This window comes from Abramis brama (genome assembly GCF_963993115.1).
Source record: "Abramis brama genome assembly, chromosome: 5".
In the NCBI taxonomy this organism is placed as follows: Eukaryota; Metazoa; Chordata; class Actinopteri; order Cypriniformes; family Leuciscidae; genus Abramis; species Abramis brama.
In genome coordinates, this window is record NC_139967.1 from 20,009,883 (window position 1) to 20,031,577 (window position 21,695).

The 21,695-nt window shown below is 39.4% G+C and overlaps 2 protein-coding genes across 2 annotated transcripts; one reads left to right on the top strand and one right to left on the bottom strand.

The window, feature by feature from the left end:
• The first annotated feature begins 4,574 nt into the window (after nucleotides 1-4,574).
• tescb (tescalcin b) lies at nucleotides 4,575-13,922 on the top strand. Its single transcript, XM_084115465.1, has 8 exons — nucleotides 4,575-4,760; nucleotides 5,596-5,665; nucleotides 6,223-6,303; nucleotides 8,504-8,643; nucleotides 8,769-8,830; nucleotides 8,950-9,057; nucleotides 13,144-13,191; nucleotides 13,398-13,922. The coding sequence occupies exons 1-8, from the start codon at nucleotides 4,682-4,684 to the stop codon at nucleotides 13,473-13,475; spliced, it is 666 nt and encodes a 221-aa protein (XP_083971591.1). The 5' UTR covers nucleotides 4,575-4,681; the 3' UTR covers nucleotides 13,476-13,922.
• Nucleotides 13,923-16,736: 2,814 nt separating this feature from the next.
• On the bottom strand, nucleotides 16,737-19,943 carry m17 (IL-6 subfamily cytokine M17). Its single transcript, XM_084115575.1, has 3 exons — nucleotides 19,755-19,943; nucleotides 19,158-19,309; nucleotides 16,737-18,068 (listed from the first exon to the last, which is right to left on the bottom strand). The coding sequence occupies exons 1-3, from the start codon at nucleotides 19,810-19,812 to the stop codon at nucleotides 17,610-17,612; spliced, it is 669 nt and encodes a 222-aa protein (XP_083971701.1). The 5' UTR covers nucleotides 19,813-19,943; the 3' UTR covers nucleotides 16,737-17,609.
• Nucleotides 19,944-21,695: the final 1,752 nt, after the last annotated feature.

Below are 21,695 nucleotides of genomic sequence, written 5' to 3' on the forward strand. Positions count from 1 at the left end.
TTAAACTCCACGTAATAGAAATATGTGTGACATGCTCTTATCTCAGGTTTTATTTGACCTTTAATGTAGCACACTTTTTTTTTTATTCAAAATGTCACAGTAAAACTGCTTACACTGCAGTTACAATGAATTCCACCAGTTGCATGATGTGTATTTTTGTTTTGCATTTGAGAGCTTTTGTAGATTTTAGATGTGTCATTTCAACTGGACATTCAAATTAATCTACTAACTGCAGTAAATTCGACACTTAAATTCTTTTTCATTGTAAATTGTTAGATGTCATTCTGATCTGCGTCACTTCCCACAGATGTTCTAATATCATGGCCTCACGTTCTCGCCAATACATAATGAGTGAGTTTTAACTTTTATGTTTTATGTATTTCTCCCTTGTCCTGTTCTCAGCTGCAGTGCTGCAGTTACTTTTATATTTTCCACCATGTGTGATTTAAATATTTATCTGGTGTGAGCTGTCACCGTAGGCAGCCTCTCATTTAGATCTGACCTATAATGACTCTCACAGTTCCCATGGCATTTCTTTGGGAACAAAAATGCATTAGTAGTACCTTTATGTCTTTTTCTTAAACTTTTCTAAATGCCCTGCATGGTGTTTTGTTACTGAATGTAAATTTCAGTTAAACGTGATCAATTCTCTAAGTGGTAGTTTTCAAGAGTAAAATGGGACAGGGTAGGGAAGGTTGACTTGGCATTGCTTGCTCAAAATAAAACAGAGCAGCAGTTATGATCAGTGCCCAGATATAAAGGATGCAGACATCAAACCAAGTCTTAAATAATTGTATTTGACTGGGCATCATTTTTTTTGTTCTGTAGATTGCTGGCATTATGATATTGTCAATCAAACTGTGCCACACTTGAATTGGTGTCATACACCAAAGTTTGCGTTGCAGTATGAGACTGCTCACTTTTATGCATGTAAATAGAGGCTTATGTGACTGCTTAACATTTCTAGAAAGGGCCAGTGTAACAGAGGCCAGCTAGTGAGAGCTGTGCGGGTAAACCTCACTCCCCTGATCTCAAGAGGCGCACTAGCAACTGCGGTCTTTTGCGTCCTTGTAAGCGTGCCTGCCTTCCATGCCAGAGACGCTCGTTCGAGTAGGACCAGGGGTTATATTGGTGCCGTGACCCTGATGGGATTGAGGTTTAGGGGGGTATGTGTAACAGAGGCAAGCTAGTGAGAGCTGTACAGGTAAACCTCACTCCCCTGATCTCTGCTAGACACTGGTTTGAGTCCCGCTGGGAGCTGGGCGAGTAGGACTAGAGGGGTTACACAGGGTCTTTACAGCAAGGGAAGTGAACACATCGACCACAGTCTGCAATGCAATCAGTTTATGTTTGATCAAATGTTTGACTATAACCAGAGAATCATTCAAAATATGAACAGAGTTAAATATGGTTATCTTTAAATAGGTTTTGACACTTTTTTTTGTTGCAATTTGTGCTAATGATTGAAGATGTGTTTTAATCCCATTTGAAAGCTTTGTTTTGTAGATGACCAAGACTCCAATATGATTGTATGATAGAATATATAGGCCGACCAGTAAGACCCTCTCATGAGCTTTGAAACATTACTCTGTTTACCGAAGGAGGCTGTCTGCTCGGAGGTGTAATGAATTTCCTTTCTTTGGACCGCGGCTTTGCTATAAAGCTCAAGGACATGATGTCCACTCCTATCCGGTAAAAGTTGACATAACTGACAATGAAAGAAGGCAGCTCTCTCCTTCCCGAATAATAACAAAGCTTTGAATAAAAAATAAAAAAAATCCAATTTTTAGATGTCACATTCCTAACATGAGCTTACAGATCAAACGGCGGGGGTCATCGCACAATTACATGCCTTCAGTGCACATTTATGGTGATTTAATTGAAGATATTTGCTTTTAATGAAAGCACTATCATGAGAATGTGAGGACACACTGGCTGTTTGGCATGCAGAGGAAGGGCTCTAAGAGGAGAGTCTGACAGAGTGTCAGAGAGCTGCCTCTAGCTCTCAGACAACAGCTGCTCTGAATGAGAGGGCGTCCTGGGGGTACTGAGACACAGACAGTGACTCTCTCCACTGGTGGGGGCGGCCGAAGCGTGAGGTGCATCAGAAGTTGGCCGAGAGCCAGACCCAGGGTTTGCACTGCAATTATTCCCTTTGTTTTCTAAACTAATATTAATGTTTGTTCTTTAAAGATGTGCTTTACTTGTTTGGAACGTATATGACCACATGTGAATTCTGTTATTGATAGTGGGTTTGTTGGTTAATATAATAAGGCAAAATATTATGCGGGGGAACAGCTATGGTTTAATTGCGAAAAGTTATTGAAAGCACTAAGGCAAACAAAGAAAAGTGCCTGTTTTCATGGTACACATGCAAAACCTTTTCTATTTTTGGTATACAGTTTCATATCAAGGTCTTCTGGAGTCTTCTGTAGAGCTGCTTTACAACAGAATTTTTTTATTTTATCTTCTATTTGATGAAGTTTGAATCATTGATTGTTGTTTTCTTGTTTATTACTCTGAAGCTGCTTTGAAACAACCTGTATTGTATAAAGTGCTATATAAATAAAGGTGACTTGACTTATGCATATGTAACTAATGCATGACCAAAAGTTTCTTAAGATTTTAAAGCAATGAGATTCAAATCTACCAAGGCATCTACCTCATTTTGAAAGTAAGAGTAGGTTCAGTCATTTGTAACTTGAATTTGTAACATCAGAATATGATTCTCTTCATTATCTTGCATCACCAGTTATATTGAAATAAATCACCTTGACTAATCTTACAGCTTGCACTAAAATTGAATTAATGTTTTGCATTTAGATTGTTTAATACTTTATGAATCATTGTGCAGCACATATCACACTAAATGTACTAGTGTGTGCACAATTGTGTTTATACTTTGCTCATAATGGCGTTTGAGGTATTTCATAATAGCTAAATGAAATGTATAATGAATTATACAAATGTAATTCCATGGGTTGTTCAAGCAAGGTGTTTTTTTACATGACTGAAGTAATATAATTTATCTCCGATACACTTGTACTTTGTAGTCAATCAGTCTAGTGTCACTGTGGGAATATCACAATGAAAGTCCCTGAAAATTGTACCAGCATTAGTCAACAAATAAAGATGATAAATTCTAGACTTGCCAGGTCCATAATTATTGTTATGTAAATTATGGACATAAAGTTAAGCTGAGACCATAAAGGCCAGCGCTTGGCTTATTTATAGAGAACTTCAGTGCAATTGAGAAAGCAGCTCTAAAGACAGAAAAAAAGACAAACACCTTTTTTGTGTTTTTTTTTTTTTTTTTGCTGTTGGTGTGCTCTCTCTCAAGTGGATATAAATGTACAGCTCTTCTAAACTAGGTCAAGGCGAGTGGTCCTCTGCTGAATTGAAGTTTCTTCAAAGTTTTTAACCAACTATTCTCCACACATTGGATCTGAATTGGGTCAAACTGTCAGCTTTAGTCTTCAATGTGTAAGAGCAATGTGAGCAAAGAGCAAAATGACAAATTTGGCACTATTTATAATACAGTTTATATCAGAATTTATCAGAATTGTTAGTCTATAGGCCTACTGAAAAGTAACCAAAAAAAAAATATACATTTGATTAATCACAATGAATCAATTTCTCTCTCAAAATCCACGTCTCACAAGCACTCCTTGGAACAGTAGTAGCCTACGCCTGTTTGGAAATCGCTGCGTTTTATTGGTTTATTCAAAGTCATCTTCATTATTTCCAATTGTATTGTCATTTTATATGACTACATCCTGTGCTTGCAAAGTGAGGAAAATACGGGCGGGGACAACATCTTATATGGGTTGATTGTCATCTTATTAATCTTTACTGCCATCGTGTGGTGGATTAATACATTACAAATATAAATAGATTTAGCAATGCACCTGTGTACTGCTTTTCAGGTATGCCTAAACAAAGAGACAAGGCGTTTAAGTCTTGTAGACAGTATATGGATAAAAAGTCGACTTTAATTTAGAGTCTGGTAATAAATTAAGAAATTACTTCGAAATGCTTCTCCTTTTTTTTTAAATAAAAAAATCTATAAAAATTTGTTTCCAAGCTTATGTTTATGTGTTTGTGCATCCATTACTTCCCGCGGCTGAATAAAAATAATGTCATCAGAGTGAAGGGCTTGTGTTTATTTTCAAGGAAAGGCTGAAGACGCAAATATTACTTATAGGGCAACAATTTTGACGTGACAAAACAAATGGATCTCACCTTCCTTTGCTAGATATCTCGCCAATTTGTCAAAGGTTGCTTTTCTGTGGTCTTCTCAGAAATGTCAGTGTTTCATTTCTGTTTTCCAGAAAGAGCTGTACGTACGTCTGCTGCTGTCACGGTTACATGTATTATGAATGAATGTGGCCGAGATAGCTTCGTTCAATTCAGTCTTCATTGTGTAGACACATGATCATTTTTTAATATCTGTTTGGGTGTGATAAAGGTTTACAAACTGGATTAGCGTCGTAGGCGTGAATTCTTCGAACAGCAGTTCCTGAGGATGTTTATGCGGCGTTAGGACCCTGGGGACATGTTCTCATTCTCACAAGGCATAATGCAATTTGCATGCGTTTGTTCTGCAAAGCAAACACGGCTGTACGAGTGAAACCCAAACCACCGGAAGATCGAGGAACAGACTTGCATACACGCTTGGTGTATGATCACTATCGTGATGGGGAGCTTTCAGTCTTTGCCGGATAACCACCAATATCGAACCCTGTCACAGAAGACAGGCTGTGAGTATAACTATATTACGAAGGGTTTAATGTCATTCATATCCCATTACTTATATTGTAATGTTTGACAAACGCAGGACCTTTTAACTCAGGAAATGTAAAGTGAGAATTAATGTAACGTTAGTGACAAATCGGAAATGTCATCTTTTCACAACTTACACACTGAAGTGGTGTAATCAGCTGTTTAGAATAGATCTACTGCGTATGTAGGCTACTTATTGGAATATTTAGCCTTTTTTTGTAATATAAAAAAACCTAATATGGACTTGTGGTAATTAGCATTCATAATTAGACAAAGGATGACAACACTGCAAATTGTGCATCTGGTTTCACAAGTGGTTATTTATGCTTAGTTTGATGCCTCTGTCCTACAGACCCACAAGGAAACAAAAATAAAGAATAGCCTACAGTGTGTATCATAAAAATGTGATGATTCACCCCCATCATTTAGACATTCATGTTGTTCCAAACCCATATGACAGGTGTTTGGCAGAATGACAGCCTCAAGCCTCACTCATTTTCATTTTGTTCCATGTAAGTGAACAATGACTGGTCAGTCTCTAACAGCACCTTCTGTGTTCTACAGAAGAGATAAAGTCATAAGGGTTTGGAGCAACATGACGGTGAGTAAATAATGACAGAATTTTGTATTTTTGGTTGACCGATCCTTTTTAAGGTTTCTGCATGACTCGTGATCATTCATAATTCAGTTACAAATGTCACTGTGAGACATTTAAGATTTAGTTTTAGCAGTTGTTTCACTTCACACATAGTGCATTGTGCCAGTTAGTGAGTCATCTGTTTGATTATCTCCATTCTTTTCATTGTCTCTCAGTTTCACTGGAGCAGATCGGAATCCTCCACAATCGTTTTAAGCAGCTCAGTCAGAACGAGGAAACATTACGGTAATCTACAAGTGTTGTTTTGTTTGGGAGATGATTCTGCAGAATGTTTCCAGCTTGAGTGTTGCAACAGAATGACTTTCAAGAATCAAATCAAACCAGTTTGCTGGTACTTACTATTAGAAAAAATGCAAAGTTCTGTCATGCAACTCTAGATGGCACAGGCTGATCTCAGTTTGCTTGCAATCACATCATTCTCTGTAGGGCACAGCTGATTGGTTCCTTCTGTATCAGTAGCTAATGAGCTCGCTGCTCAACCTTCAAATACTTTTATGCTTTCAGAAACCCTTACCTTCCCCAGCTCCACCTGTATGGTTAATTCATGTGTGCTACATTGTACAGCAGTAGCAGCGTAGCAGATCTATTCCGCCATGGCCAAAAATATCGACATAGTCATATCCATCACATGCTAAACACTCTGAGAGTTGTCATGACAGAACTAGTGTTATGCTTGATTAATAGGTCTGCTTGGGTGGTTTAATTTGGTTATACAGAAAACCATAATGCTGGCCTTTTATGTGTCAGACTTAGGCCTAATTGTTTTGTGTTCTCATTTAAAGGAGAGATGACTTCAAAACAATCCAAGATTTGGAAAGCAACCCAATTCGGTCCCAGATTATAGAGGCTTTCTTTGATAAAAGGTTTGTAATTGTTTATATACTGTGTATACTGTATGTTTGATATTTGTAGTGACAATAGTTATGTGAGCCTTGATATTATCCCCTATAGCTTCACAAATGTGAAATTGCATTTGAATACTAGGTCACATTTTTAAAGTTCTTTTTTTTTTTAAGTGTCAAACTCACAAATATCAACGGCATGTGGCGAGGGATGTGAAACTACACCTTTATAGTAAAGAGAAGTCTTTTTTGCACTGTGTGGTTGTTTCTTCACTATATGGCTAGCATCATTTGGGCAGGTGGCTTTTGTGGCTTAAGAATTTTTTTTTGCTTTGTTTGATTTTTGATATTTTTTATTGTTACTTATAGTGAGGAAAATAAGTATTTGAACACCCTGCTATTTTGCAAGTTCTCCCACTTGGAAATCATGGAGGGGTCTGAAATTGTGATCGTAGGTGCATGTCCACTGTGAGAGACATAATCTAAAAAAAAAATCCAGAAATCACAATATATGATTTTTTAACTATTTATTTGTATGATACAGCTGCAAATAAGTATTTGAACACTTGTCTATCAGCTAGAATTCTGACCCTCAAAGACCTGTTAGTCTGCCTTTAAAATGTCCACCTCCACTCCATTTATTATCCTAAATTAGATGCACCTGTTTGAGGTCGTTAGCTGCATAAAGACACCTGTCCACCCCATACAATCAGTAAGAATCCAACTACTAACATGGCCAAGACCAAAGAGCTGTCCAAAGACACTAGAGACAAAATTGTACACCTCCACAAGGCTGGAAAGGGCTACGGGGAAATTGCCAAGCAGCTTGGTGAAAAAAGGTCCACTGTTGGAGCAATCATTAGAAAATGGAAGAAGCTAAACATGACTGTCAATCTCCCTCGGACTGGGGCTCCATGCAAGATCTCACCTCGTGGGGTCTCAATGATCCTAAGAAAGGTGAGAAATCAGCCCAGAACTAGACGGGAGGAGCTGGTCAATGACCTGAAAAGAGCTGGGACCACCGTTTCCAAGGTTACTGTTGGTAATACACTAAGACGTCATGGTTTGAAATCATGCATGGCACGGAAGGTTCCCCTGCTTAAACCAGCACATGTCAAGGCCCGTCTTAAGTTTGCCAATGATCATTTGGATGATCCAGAGGAGTCATGGGAGAAAGTCATGTGGTCAGATGAGACCAAAATAGAACTTTTTGGTCATAATTCCACTAAACGTGTTTGGAGGAAGAAGAATGATGAGTACCATCCCAAGAACACCATCCCTACTGTGAAGCATGGGGGTGGTAGCATCATGCTTTGGGGGTGTTTTTCTGCACATGGGACAGGGCGACTGCACTGTATTAAGGAGAGGATGACCGGGGCCATGTATTGCGAGATTTTGGGGAACAACCTCCTTCCCTCAGTTAGAGCATTGAAGATGGGTCGAGGCTGGGTCTTCCAACATGACAATGACCCGAAGCACACAGCCAGGATAACCAAGGAGTGGCTCTGTAAGAAGCATATCAAGGTTCTGGCATGGCCTAGCCAGTCTCCAGACCTAAACCCAATAGAGAATCTTTGGAGGGAGCTCAAACTCCGTGTTTCTCAGCGACAGCCCAGAAACCTGACTGATCTAGAGAAGATCTGTGTGGAGGAGTGGGCCAAAATCCCTCCTGCAGTGTGTGCAAACCTGGTGAAAAACTACAGGAAACGTTTGACCTCTGTAATTGCAAACAAAGGCTACTGTACCAAATATTAACATTGATTTCTCAGGTGTTCAAATACTTATTTGCAGCTGTATCATACAAATAAATAGTTAAAAAATCATACATTGTGATTTCTGGATTTTTTTTTTTTGATTATGTCTCTCACAGTGGACATGCACCTACAATGACAATTTCAGACCCCTCCATGATTTCTAAGTGGGAGAACTTGCAAAATAGCAGGGTGTTCAAATACTTATTTTCCTCACTGTATATCTCTAATTATGATAGACAGATTGAGCTCATTCTTTATTTCATTTAGAAAACAAATATTTAAAGTCAAAAACAATTTGCAAGCTTTGAGATTGTGTTAGAATAGTGTCTTCTATTCTTTCCAAGTCCTTTCAGTCAAACATTCATCTGATAACCACAAACCTGAGGTTAATAGTGAAGTTACATTCAGGGCTCAACAAAGCTGATATGAAGCAATAACACGTTACTGCACTTGCTTGTTCTACACAGGAATTTCCAGAAAGATGATGTGGGATCTGTGCAAGAAATTGGTTTTGAGGAATTCCTTACCGTCATGTCGTTCTTCAGAGCACCGACCCATCATATCACAGAGGAGCAGAGAGAAGAAATGAGGAGAGCCAAACTGCGCTGTAAGAACATACAGAAATAATATTTTTTGAATTATATTAAAAGACTTGGAGATAAAGTACCAGTGAACTGAGCCATGAATTCACAATAGTAGTGAAACAATACTGTCTCTTTCTTGAAACTGTAGTTCTGTTCAACATGCATGACACAGACAATGATGGAACAATAACACTGGAGGAATACAGACATGTAAGAAATTGCTCATGTTTGTGTAATTCAATCCATCTGAGTAAAGCATTTACTGTGTGTGTGTGTGTAGTTCATGATTATATTCAAAGATTATCAGCAGTGTTGTGGTCTCTCTATAGGTTGTCGAGGAGTTGTTGTCCCGTAGTGGAGCTCTTGGAAGGGAGACAGCTAAGGGCATTGCAGATGCTGCAATGCTGGAGGTTGCCAGTATCTCAGTAGGTCCCATGGTATGTTATATAGTGGCTGGATCAACAACAGTGTGTGGAGTATATCAGATAACATATCAATATTGCAAGTTGTAACCTGAATTTGTTCCTATTTGTTCTGTGATGGTGCTGTAGGTTTCACTATTCGTTCTCACTCACTCACTCAAAAACCCACGCTCACTCGCTCACTCACCCACTCAGTCACTCATTCCCTCACTCACTCGCTCACTTAACCACCCACACCTGCTCACTCACTCTCATACTCATTCCCTTACTCATTTGCTCACTCACTCACTCACTCACTCACTCACTCACTCACTCACTCACTCACTCACTCACTCACTCACTCACCCACTCACTCACTCACCCACCCTCACTCACTCTCACTCACTCACTCACTCACTCACCCACCCACCCTCACTCACTCACCCACCCTCACTCACTCACTCACCCTCACTCACTCACTCACCCACCCACCCACCCACCCACCTTCACTCACTCAACCACCCACCCACTCACTCACCCACCCACCCACCCACCCTCACTCACTCACTCACTCACTCACACACCCTCACTCACTCACTCACACACCCTCACTCACTCACCCACCCACCCTCACTCACTCACTCACTCACTCACTCACTCACTCACTCACTCACTCACTCACTCACTCACTCACCCTCACTCACCCACCCTCACTCACTCACTCACCCTCACTCACCCACCCTCACTCACTCACTCACTCACCCACCCACCCACCCTCACTCACTCACCCACCCACCCACCCACCCTCACTCACTCACTCACCCACCCACCCTCACTCACTCACCCACCCTCCCTCACTCACTCACCCACCCTCACTCACTCACCCACCCTCACTCACTCACTCACCCACTCACCCACCCTCACTCACTCACCCACCCTCACTCACTCACCCACCCTCACTCACTCACCCACTCACCCTCACTCACTCACCCACCCACTCACCCACCCACACTCACTCACTCGTCCACCCACCCACCCTCACTCACTCAGTCACTCTCTCACTCTCACTCACTCACTCACTCACTCACTTACTCACTCACCCACCCTCACTCACTCACTCACCCACCCACTCACTCACTCACTCACTCACTCACTCACTCACCCTCACTCACTCACTCACTCACTCACTCACTCACTCACTCACTCACTCACTCACTCACCCACCCACCCTCACTCACCCATCCACCCTCACTCACTCACCCTCACTCACCCACCCACACTCACTCACTCACCCACCCTCACTCACTCACCCTCACTCACTCACCCTCACCCACCCACCCTCACCCACCCACCCTCACTCACCCACCCTCACTCACTCACTCACCCACCCTCACTCACTCACTCACTCACCCACCCTCACTCACTCACTCTGCTGGAGGTTGCCAGTATCTCAGTAGGTCCCATGGTATGTTATCTAGTGGCTGGATCAACAACAGTGTGTGGAGTATATCAGATAACATATCAATATTGCAAGTTGTAACCTGAATTTGTTCCTATTTGTTCTGTGATGGTGCTGTAGGTTTCACTGTTCGTTCGATCGTTCATTCACTCACTCACTCACTCAAAAACCCACGCTCACTCGCTCACTCGCTCACTCACCCACTCAGTCACTCATTCCCTCACTCACTCGCTCACTTAACCACCCACACCTGCTCACTCACTCTCATACTCATTCCCTTACTCATTTGCTCACTCACTCACTCACTCACTCACTCACTCACTCACTCACTCACTCACTCACTCACTCACCCTCACTCACTCACCCACTCACCCACTCACCCACTCAACCACCCACCCTCACTCACTCACTTACTCACCCACCCTCACTCACTCTCACTCACTCACTCACTCACTCACTCACTCACTCACTCACTCACTCACTCACTCACTCACTCACTCACTCACTCACTCACTCACCCACCCATCCACCCACCCATCCACCGGCCCTCACTCACCCACCCTCACTCACTCACCAACCCACCCACCCTCACTCACCCATCCACCCTCACTCACTCACCCTCACTCACTCACCCTCACTCACCCTCACTCACTCACCCTCACTCACCCTCACTCACTCACCCACACTCACTCACCCACCCACCCTCACTCACTCACTCACCCTCACTCACTCACCCACTCACCCACCCACCCTCACTCACTCACCCTCACTCACCCACCCACCCTCACTCACTCACTCACCCACCCACCCACCCTCACTCACTCACTCACTCACTCACTCACTCACTCACTCACTCACTCACTCACTCACTCACCCACCCTCACTCACTCACTCACCCTCACTCTAGGCCTGTCACGATAACAAATTTTGCTGGACGATAAATTGTCCAAGAAATTATTGCGATAAACGATAATATTGTCGTTCGCGACCATTTTCATCTAATATAATGATAATGGCATAATAATGCAGGTACACCTTTTCAAAGATCTATAAACTTTTATTTCTTAAGAATATTAAACATTGAAAACGGAAAAACATTTTAAATATCCACAAAAAATTAACAAAACAACCAAAAACAATAAAAGCAATGGACTCTCAGTGTCTGTTTACAAAAAAATTCACTTGAATAAATACCAAAAACATTAAATAAAATGGATGTAAACAAAATTGCACTTCAAAAAATATTAAACATTAGGCTCAGACATAAATAGTGATACATTCCATAACAGGCAAAACTGCCGGTTAGGACCTTTGTAAACAAATAAAAAAAAGCCTCAACAGGATACCACAGCATTTTGCACTGTCCTCCTGTTATTTTGTCGACTAAACGCCCGAATGATTGTGTAATTTACTGTCGGGAAGACGGAGACGCACTTTATTGCGTGTATATGCTATGCACTGAAAATACTTGGTTAGGATTAGGGGTGAGGAGTGCGTGCGTATTACACGCCATAAAGTGCGTATCATATGCACGCAAAAACTATTTTTGGCGTATAAATGGCATGAGAAATAACATTCGTGGTATAGATACGCATTTTCATGAGATCGAGCTCGCTGTCGCGTTTGGCTTTGAAACCAATTCCATCTTTTTCTCTTTTTTTCCCTCCAACTCACAACTAGCGTCTTTTCTCTCTCCCGGCAGTCACCGCAAGCAGTCCCGCCGGCGCTTTCCCATACAAAGACCATGTGACTGACAAGCGCCGCGGCGCCGCCTCCCCAAAAAGACCATGCAACTGACAAGAGAGTTCACTATTAAAGGAACTGAGAATGGTCATCCAGTCTCTTTGGTAGAGAGAGAGAGAGAGAGAGAGAGAGAGAGAGAGAGAGAGAGAGAGAGAGAGAGACGAGGAAAACAAACAAGCATGCAAATGGAATTATCGCGGCCGGAAAAATTATCGAGGTCATTTTTTTTTATCGTGCGATTAATTGATTTATTGACTATCACGACAGGCCTACCTCACTCACTCACTCACAAGTTGTGATTATGAGCTCGTCGCATTCAAGTGCTTTGTTGTCGGAAAGAACAGAAATCATGGAGGACACCAGTTTTATTCTTGTTTATTTATTGGGAAAATCTTTTTAAAGTCAATGTTTAAAGTTTGCGGCCCTCTTATCTCGGAAACTTGGGTATCAAAATGATCTTAGAGCTTCCCAGTGGTAAATACGACTTGAGAGGGCATTAATGTCCAACTTTTAACAGGAAACTCATATTTATGATAATTCTGATAGCATGTGAAGGCATCACTAGCTCACTTCTGGGGACAAAATATTTCACTATATTAGTAAGAACATCTCATAGACTTCTATTGTTTTTATATCTGATTAATGATGTTTTATATGTCACAACTTGACCCTTAACCCTCACAAAACCTGTGCAGAACACTAGATTTAAATACAAGCATGATTTGGCTAATTTATAAGCCTTTAAAAATGTAAAAATAAGGATATTTACCATATAAGTAAGGTAATTTGGCCCTCACAGGCATAGTTAAACAAGCACACACACACACACACACACACACACACACACACACACACACACACACACACACACACAAAATCTCTTGCTAATCTATCTGTTTTTGTGTGTGTGTTTTTACCAGGCACCTGATGAGTTCTTTGAAGGAATAACATTTGAGCAGTTTTTGAAGGTTTGTAAATTTATATATTTTTATGCACAACCCAGATGGTCTAATTTACACTTTGGCGGCCATTATCTTTTAAGCAAATACACTACTTTGTATTTGCATTAAACATCATCACATACAACATGTGTAAACATAAGACATTGTTATGTGTAAACTCATAAGACTTGCCTTTTATAACCTGCCTTCACTCTTTTTTCTGGTTTCAACAGATTCTTAAAGGAGTTGAAATCGAGACAACAATGCACATTCGCTTCTTAAACATGGACACAACTGTATTGTGCAAATAACATTCTGTCTAAATACTGCTGGTTAAATGTATACTTTCTAGTAAAATAGGCACTTTATTAGATGAGGCCGGTTTAGAATAGTTTGGATAGATCTCTAGTTCTATGAACTATTAATAGGAAGCTCAGAGTGTGCATTTTACAAAAGTTAAAAAGCAATAAGAAAGAAAGTATCTTGATATCTGAAACTCCTGGCTTTGCATGCACATATTACACAATTATGGTCCAATACAATTAATACTAATGCAGACATTTATTTATTTATTTATTTTACTTGTATACACCCTCCTATTAAAAAAAATGCTTATAACCAAACGCAATTCAGTATTAATACTGAATAGACCATTCATATTATTAACACTGTGATATAGCAATAGCAATATTTTGTGTGCTCTTTTTATGTGTGATCTGCATATAATACAAATTAAATAAAACTACTTGAATCCATAATCTGAAATAAAGAACTGCAGTTACTCTTATCAACCAGCAGATATTGCTAATGTAACAGCTTTGTTTGTGTCAGTGGATATAGAAATACTCAGGTTTATGTACAACTAATAAGCATGTTTCAGCCTGTTCTTGCAAGGGCAACTAGAAGTGTATCAACAAAATGACATTATAAACAATACAAAATATTGTAAAACAAATAATGACACCATGGCATTGATGATCTGTAACTGCTAGTGGACACCAAAGACCTTTAATCAATATCAGCAGCCACGTATATTTCAGTAATAACAAACTTTGAGACACAGAACTCAAGTTGTGCTGTGTTAGCAGTTATAAATTGTGCATGAATTATGCAAATGTAGTTTTGTTTTGCATAAAGCGTTTTTGTAGTTGCAAAAATGAAACTAGAATTTACTCTGTGAAAGGGCAAAAAATGTCTCAGAATGAAGAAATGAATGAATGTTTCTTCTGTTAACCTTAAAGGGATACTCCACCGTGTTTTCATATTAAACTATGTTTTCCCCTTAACTAAGACGAGTTGATACATACCTCTCTCGTCTCAGTGCGTGCACTCAATCGCTTTGGCGCGCGGTGACACTTTGAAAGCACTTAGCTTAGCCCATTCATTCAATATGGGCCAAGCAGAGAAGCTACCAAACACCTCCACGTTTTCCCTATTTAAATACAGTTACTCGCGTAGTGTAACTCGACCTAGGACGGTAACACAAAACAAAACGTTGCGCTTTTCTAAGCGTGTAAAATGGATAACTATATTGTATGGCGGAATACCATGGCAAGTGCTTGTAAGCACTTCGACTTTGGCGCAGTAATATCTTCACTAGAGGGAGCGGGGGCCGGTGAGAGGATTTTTCACGAGTGAAGATATTACTGCGCCAAGACGAAGTGCTTACAAGCACTTGCCATGGTATTCCGCCATACAATATAGTTATCCATTTTACACGCTTAGAAAAGCGCAACGTTTTGTTTTGTGTTACCGTCCTAGGTCGAGTTACACTACGCGAGTAACTGTATTTAAATAGGGAAAACGTGGAGGTGTTTGGTAGCTTCTCTGCTTGGCCCATATTGAATGAATGGGCTAAGCTAAGTGCTTTCAAAGTGTCACCGCGCGCCAAAGCGATTGAGTGCACGCACTGAGACGAGAGAGGTATGTATCAACTCGTCTTAGTTAAGGGAAAAACATAGTTTAATATGAAAACACGGTGGAGTATCCCTTTAAAACGGAAAAAAGACTCTTCATGCACTTATGGTGTATTGAATCTGCAACTTGCATTTACCACAATAAAATGGCATCTTGCAACACTTTTTGTAATGCACTGTTTTTTCCCCCACTGAAACAATTCAAAGCATTTCTCAGATCTCTTCAGTATTTGACGGTAAAAAGGCGAAGATCACTTTCATATTTCGTGTGAAAGTGTCAAGTGAGGTTGCCAACACAAGACAGGAAAGAAGTTCTCACATGAGCACCTGTTTTGATTGTATATTATTTGATAAGGGGGTCTTCCCCACCACAAGCTACCTGTGAAAGACTCTGTGACCCACTACCCTTTTTTTCTTGTTTCATGAAAAGATGTGCCAGTCCCTTTGTTAGTAAGTGTGGCACTGTTACAAAAAAACCATCTGTGTTTCTACAGAAATCAACTTCGTTAGACATCAGGAAGTTTGATGCAATGTCTCATAATATCACTGTGGCTGTTTTAACTGTTTTGTATGAACAAAATGCAGCTCTTGTTTTGCACAACTTCAGGACAGAAGTTTCCAGGACCATTCAGCTACTAGAGATCATGGTGCACAATGTCAAGTGTTCATTAGAAAGGTTTAAAACCTTTATGAACTAGTGGAAAATGCTCTCTGGATAATCTTGCAGTATGATGATAGAGTTTGGTGGATCCCCAGATAATTTTGCCTGCATAAACATGTTTTCCATTAAAAAGGCGCCTTTTTTCTTCTTCTTTTTTTATTGGAAAACTTGCATTTCTCATTTATAAAAGTCCTTAAGTACCAATTACAGGGGCTAAAGCGCTAAACATTTACTTTTTTAGGCATTCTTCATCACAAATGTACTCCTACCCTGCCAAATCAGATGACAGCAAGGATGAACAACAATTTTCAGCCATTTTACCATCTGGCCGTTTCATGAATATGGGTTTGGTGGATCCATGGTAGAATTACTGCATGAATATCATGACACTTTTTGCATCGCTAACCTTCTGACATAGTATTGTGTTGGGAAGGGCCTCCCCTGATTCAGCATGGTTATGCCTCTAAATGTTTCATTGAGATGAATGTAGAAAGGCATTTTGCTTTTTCCAGTTGCAATATTAACAGACAATATAAAAGACATTTTAAAAAATGGGGGGAAATGCTGATAAAGCTCCCCTCCCTGTTTTTCCTTAAAAACATTGCCATGCAGAACTTGACCTATAATGAATCTTGCTACTTCCATTTCCACATAAGCGTGTGACTAGGGCAAAGTGCCTGAAATGGCATTTTCTTTACTGACATCACTCGCAACATAAAATGAATAAATCAGATGAAACATTTAACAATAATTACTGATGCTGTGTATCCTTAGTGGCTGTGTTGTTTTGCATGTTATTTGGTATGATATGATACTATGAACTATTATGAAATTCATATTAGTGTTCATGCTTCGATTTTGTTGTCATTCAAAGTGTCAGCAATATATTAAATGGAAAGGAAGGAGCATTTCTGAATGTCCATGTGTGCAACTTTGCGACATTTGTACACAGTGTAAGTACAGGAACAGAAGTTTCCTTTTGTTTGGTTTATTTTGAAGATATGAATGCAAAGTGATTTACACGATGACATAATGTACATACAGTTTTCATATAAATAAGTATCAAAATAATTACATTCATAATTTAACAATGAAAATTATAGAAAGCATTCATTGCTGTGCTGAGTGAAACATACTAACCAAAGTGCATAAACTATCAAGCAAATGGCTTGAGATTCACTCACATGAACACAAACACACACTTATACCTTGTGACAGGGGAGACGGCTAGTCAGTTTTTTCCCCTTTCTGATGTGGTGAAATGAATGCGTCATTAAGGGCTGATATCAGTCTCTTGAACTTCCTGACTTCTAAAATGGTCTCAACTCAAGGCTGTCTCAAAAAGTACATATACATTTACAAGGTTATTCAGGTCATGCTATGTTATGCTACATGCTACGCACAGACCACAAAAGCCAATATGGCTAACGTGTGACATCACAGTTTATCACTGCAAATTACTTTATAATCAAAACAGTTGTCTCTGATGAGTAAATCCTGAGTAAGTGCTTTGAATTGTTTTGAGCCTTCTTTCCTGAATGGCTCCACATGCAGCCATATTGTATACAGTTCTGATGACAGTTGATGCTTCATAACTGAATCAAGTTTTTTTTAGTTTTTTTTACTGTCAAATAATAAAGGACCCATGGCAGTCCATGACATCCAAATAAGATTATCCATTCTAGTCCAAATGGAAGTTAAAAAAAACCTTTTTTTGTCTACATATTATATGGATAAAGTATTTAGGGCAGAAATAAATTAAATTAATAAATATAACATAAAACAAACACTCCACAGGACATCTTTTCAACAGTTACAGATTAACAAAAATAAATATTATTATTAAAACATCAGCATCGTTTTATGTCTCAGAATGCATTTTTTGTCCTTTTTCTGCACATTTTGCCCTTAAGAGACTTTTGTACTTGAACTGCTTTGCTAAGGAGCTCCTGAAGCCGAGACAGGACAATGCATCCATAGGCCTTCTGCTGGAAAATATTTTGTGCAGGGGGAATTCCCGTTGGCCTTTCAGCTGGCTCAGGAATGGGTATATTTGGTTGCAGGGTTTGTAAGAGACAGTTCACTCTCAGAGCAGTGTGGTGAACATGTATAATCATCACGTTAAGCCCCTCTGCCACAAGGTTGGTTGGAGGATTGAAGTCTTTCTGCTGCTCCATAACTGTCTTCATGTGAGGCAGAAACTCTTTCAGGCGGGTGTAAACACTCAAGATGCGCTCCAATATAGTCTGGCCGGAGATTGTTGATTCTGGAACATTGTCCATTTGCATATCACAGATCAGGTCTGTAGAGTCTCCTTGACTGGCTTTCTGAATGAGAGAAGACATAAGTCTATAAGAACTATAAAGTTTTACAAAAGTTTTATGTTTTATGATCCTTTCAAATTGTATCCTTTATATTAAATTCCAATATTGTCTTGGGTAATGCTCTTGGCTAATCCAGTGAACAGAATTAAGGCTATTTAATGTCAGGTTCCTATTGTGACAACATGCCCCATGTTGTTATTAAATAAATCTTTTTTCCCCTGGCCAATAATGATGGACATGTTCAGTAGTTTTTCCATAGGCAAGACTTAAAGGCATGTGCCTAGACCAGTGGCTCTCAGCCTGTTTGATTCCAAGACCCCAATTTCCACAACATAATAAACCCATGACTTGATTTACAGGATAAGGATTGGGAAAATTGTTTTTAAAAATGTTTTTTACTCATAATTTCTAATACAAATAAAATATTTTAGAGCTTGGCATAACAAGAAAAAAAAATATTTATTATAAAAATGCCCTTGGAGTTATAAGATATTATTAAGTTACATTACTTTTTCACATCTAGAAATCACACTTTTAAAAGTAGGCTATACCTATTTTACCTATTTAGGTTTTTCACAAAAAACAAACAAACAAACAAACAAACAAACAAAAAAACCTTTCAGGGGAAGAATTAAAATGAGAAATATCTTAATATTTTCTTTGTTTGTCTTATTTGGGCCACGGCTCCATGGTTGAAAACCACTGGCTTAGACAGAACTGCATTTATTTATTTAAATAGTGACAACTAGCCCCAATCAGTGTCTTTTGCTATTTTGAATACATATGACCATGAATAATTCTGTTGAAAGACTCATTTCTACACTTTATGCACACTATATACTGTCAAATAGCTAAATTTACACTTCCCACATACCCACAGACTCCCACCTACTCTCAAAACTAACCAGTTTTATCAATGAAAGGAATCACCTCATTGGATGTGGAAACCACCCAAGCAACTGTTGACCATATTAGGCATGTATTGTCAGAGCATCTCCTCTTTCTCATACCAATCACAACCCAAACTAGGATTATTGACGTAAACGTCATTTGCAAGGTTCATTATTGTAACTATAGAAAGAGAGTACTTACATATGTTGCTAAGAGCTCTGCCGTCCTTTTGCTGGTTAACCTGGTGAGCTTGAGACTATTGTGAAGAAGCCGGCTGCAGTTTTCATTCTTACATGACATTGTTGGTTGCACTAACTCGACAGCAATCAAAATGAGGAGAGGGAGGATTATTCCTGAATAAAAAAATTAAAAAAATGCAATTAAAGTCACGTTCAACAAATCAACTAAGCCAAAGTCAAAAGAAATTCACATTTTATGGTGCACACTTTCACACACACACACACACACACACACACACACACACACACACACACACACACACACACACACACACACACACACACACACACACACACACACACACACACACACAAAAAGTCTTCAGATTCACATTCACTGCAGTCAGAATGACCAGATGATGATCTTATGAGTGCACATATATAGTCAGTACATGTAAATCTATCAAATGCAACACACTTGCAAATGTGCGTGTTTCGTTTAAGTGTATTATAATTGGGTTATTAATTGAATCACAGCATTAATAATATTCCATGTCTGACTATTCTTAAGTATGGCTGTAAGCATATTGTTATGTGTGCAGTTGGCAGTAATACTTACTGGATTTTGCTTGTGATCTCTGAGATAGGCAGACCATGTTCCTAACATGACAATTCATTCTCCTTTCACAGACAAAGTTTCAAACTGGTCATGATCATAACTCTGAAAAAGTTTTTAAAGACTGAAACCACACATTTGTCATTGGAAGGAAATGACGCGGCCAGCTTTCTGAGGCAACAAGAGTTCCCAGAATTTCTTTTTGCGTCTTCATTATCACATGTACTATGTGTAATGCTCCCTCCTTCTTTAGCTGCCACCCAGTTTTGTGTAGATGCATCTCCTTATGTGATGCAGAGTCTGGATAGGTTGAGTAATCATCTCTATTTACTCAACCGACATTACGTCAAATGAGCTTATACGTAAAAAATGTCATTTTACTGTTTCCTCTGAAATCTTAAATAAAAAGATTTTGATGTTGCACAATGCCACACGACAACATCTCTGAGTTAATTTCATTATCTACATTGAGATTTTTTTTTTTAAATGCAAATATACTCTCGCATTTTGAGATTACACTTTTTGAACATTTTTACATATCATCAGTCGAAAACATTGCTCTAAGTTTGACAATGCCATGCTAAAAGCAGCAAAAATTAGAAAAATAACCACAGTCCAGCACAGCGCTCTTCCACCCTTGCTCTGAACTCTGTTCCCGTTGTTGGTTCAACAGGAAGTGGTCTTGTAATAGGAAGGTATTTCTCAACTAGATTTTCACTGATACCTTTCGATCTTTTGACGCAAAAGCACAGTTTCAGCCACCTATCAACTTCAGACAAGGAAGATGACGAAAACTTTGCCGTGCTTTGATTTGCTGCACTTTTATTCAACTATTGTGTGATGCAATTGTGCATTTATTGCATGCAGAATGCCTTACGTGGTCAGAAAATCACATCTGATGTTATCTGAGCTAAGCTTTATTTTTTACCCCTTATGACTACAAGGGAAATCCCAGAGCCAAAAAGTTTAGAACTTGCACAAACATCCTATAGTCCCCCAATTAAAGTCTGATCTCACAGCCACATATGCATAACATTTATATGCTTAGACAAATACATGTAATTTCTTTGGTAAGAAGTCTGTGTGTTTAAGCATAAGTGTGGCACTGATGTGGTAAGTTGTGTCACAGGGGAAATCAGTGTCTTCTCAGCAAAACACAGGTAATAGCCCAGTACCTGGTACTTTCCACAATTCTTAAAAACCATGCACACTAGGTAGAGTGCGGAGGGAATAAGGATACATTGGAAGTGTTGTATGCTGACTGTGGCCAGTTTCTCCTGTATCTGCTGTTGATTTAACATCCTGGGGTTTGGATGTGCATGGGTGTGTGTCAGCCCAGTCTCAGCAAGGGGACACCTTCTGGCCCTTCAAATGTTTATCAACTTCAGTCTACTCTGGAATGTTTGTAACTCAGTCACTGTAATGGTGCTAGTGTTAGTTCAGCAGAATTCATGCTTTTGAGTGATCAAAGTCAAAAGATCAAAGACAATTTCTCTTAACCTCTAAACCCCACAGGAAATGCTTTACTTGAGAGCTTAAGGAAATCCCCCAGTGTCTTTTATGTATTTCTCATAATTACCTATTAGGCTAAACTCACCTCAAAATGTTTTACGTAGAATTTGACACTGTTGCACCAGAGTAGCTGCCTGCAACACATAAGCATAGCTCTCTTATAATTCAGTGAGGTGAATCTTGATATTGTGTAAGAACTCATAAACATGTATGACAAACAGTTGACATGTTAATGAATTAGGTGTTTAAAAGTGCATGCAAATGGTTTAAGTTTTTTGTCGCTTGTTCTTATTGTGTGTTGATGCTGGAGGCATTTTGCTGTGACGCTAAGATGACGCACCTGTGTTCGCGGCAATTTTCCTCAAATGCTGCAGGTCATTGTTTTTGGTTTAATTTCCTTATTTATAATTTTTTTACATTATTATGATTAGT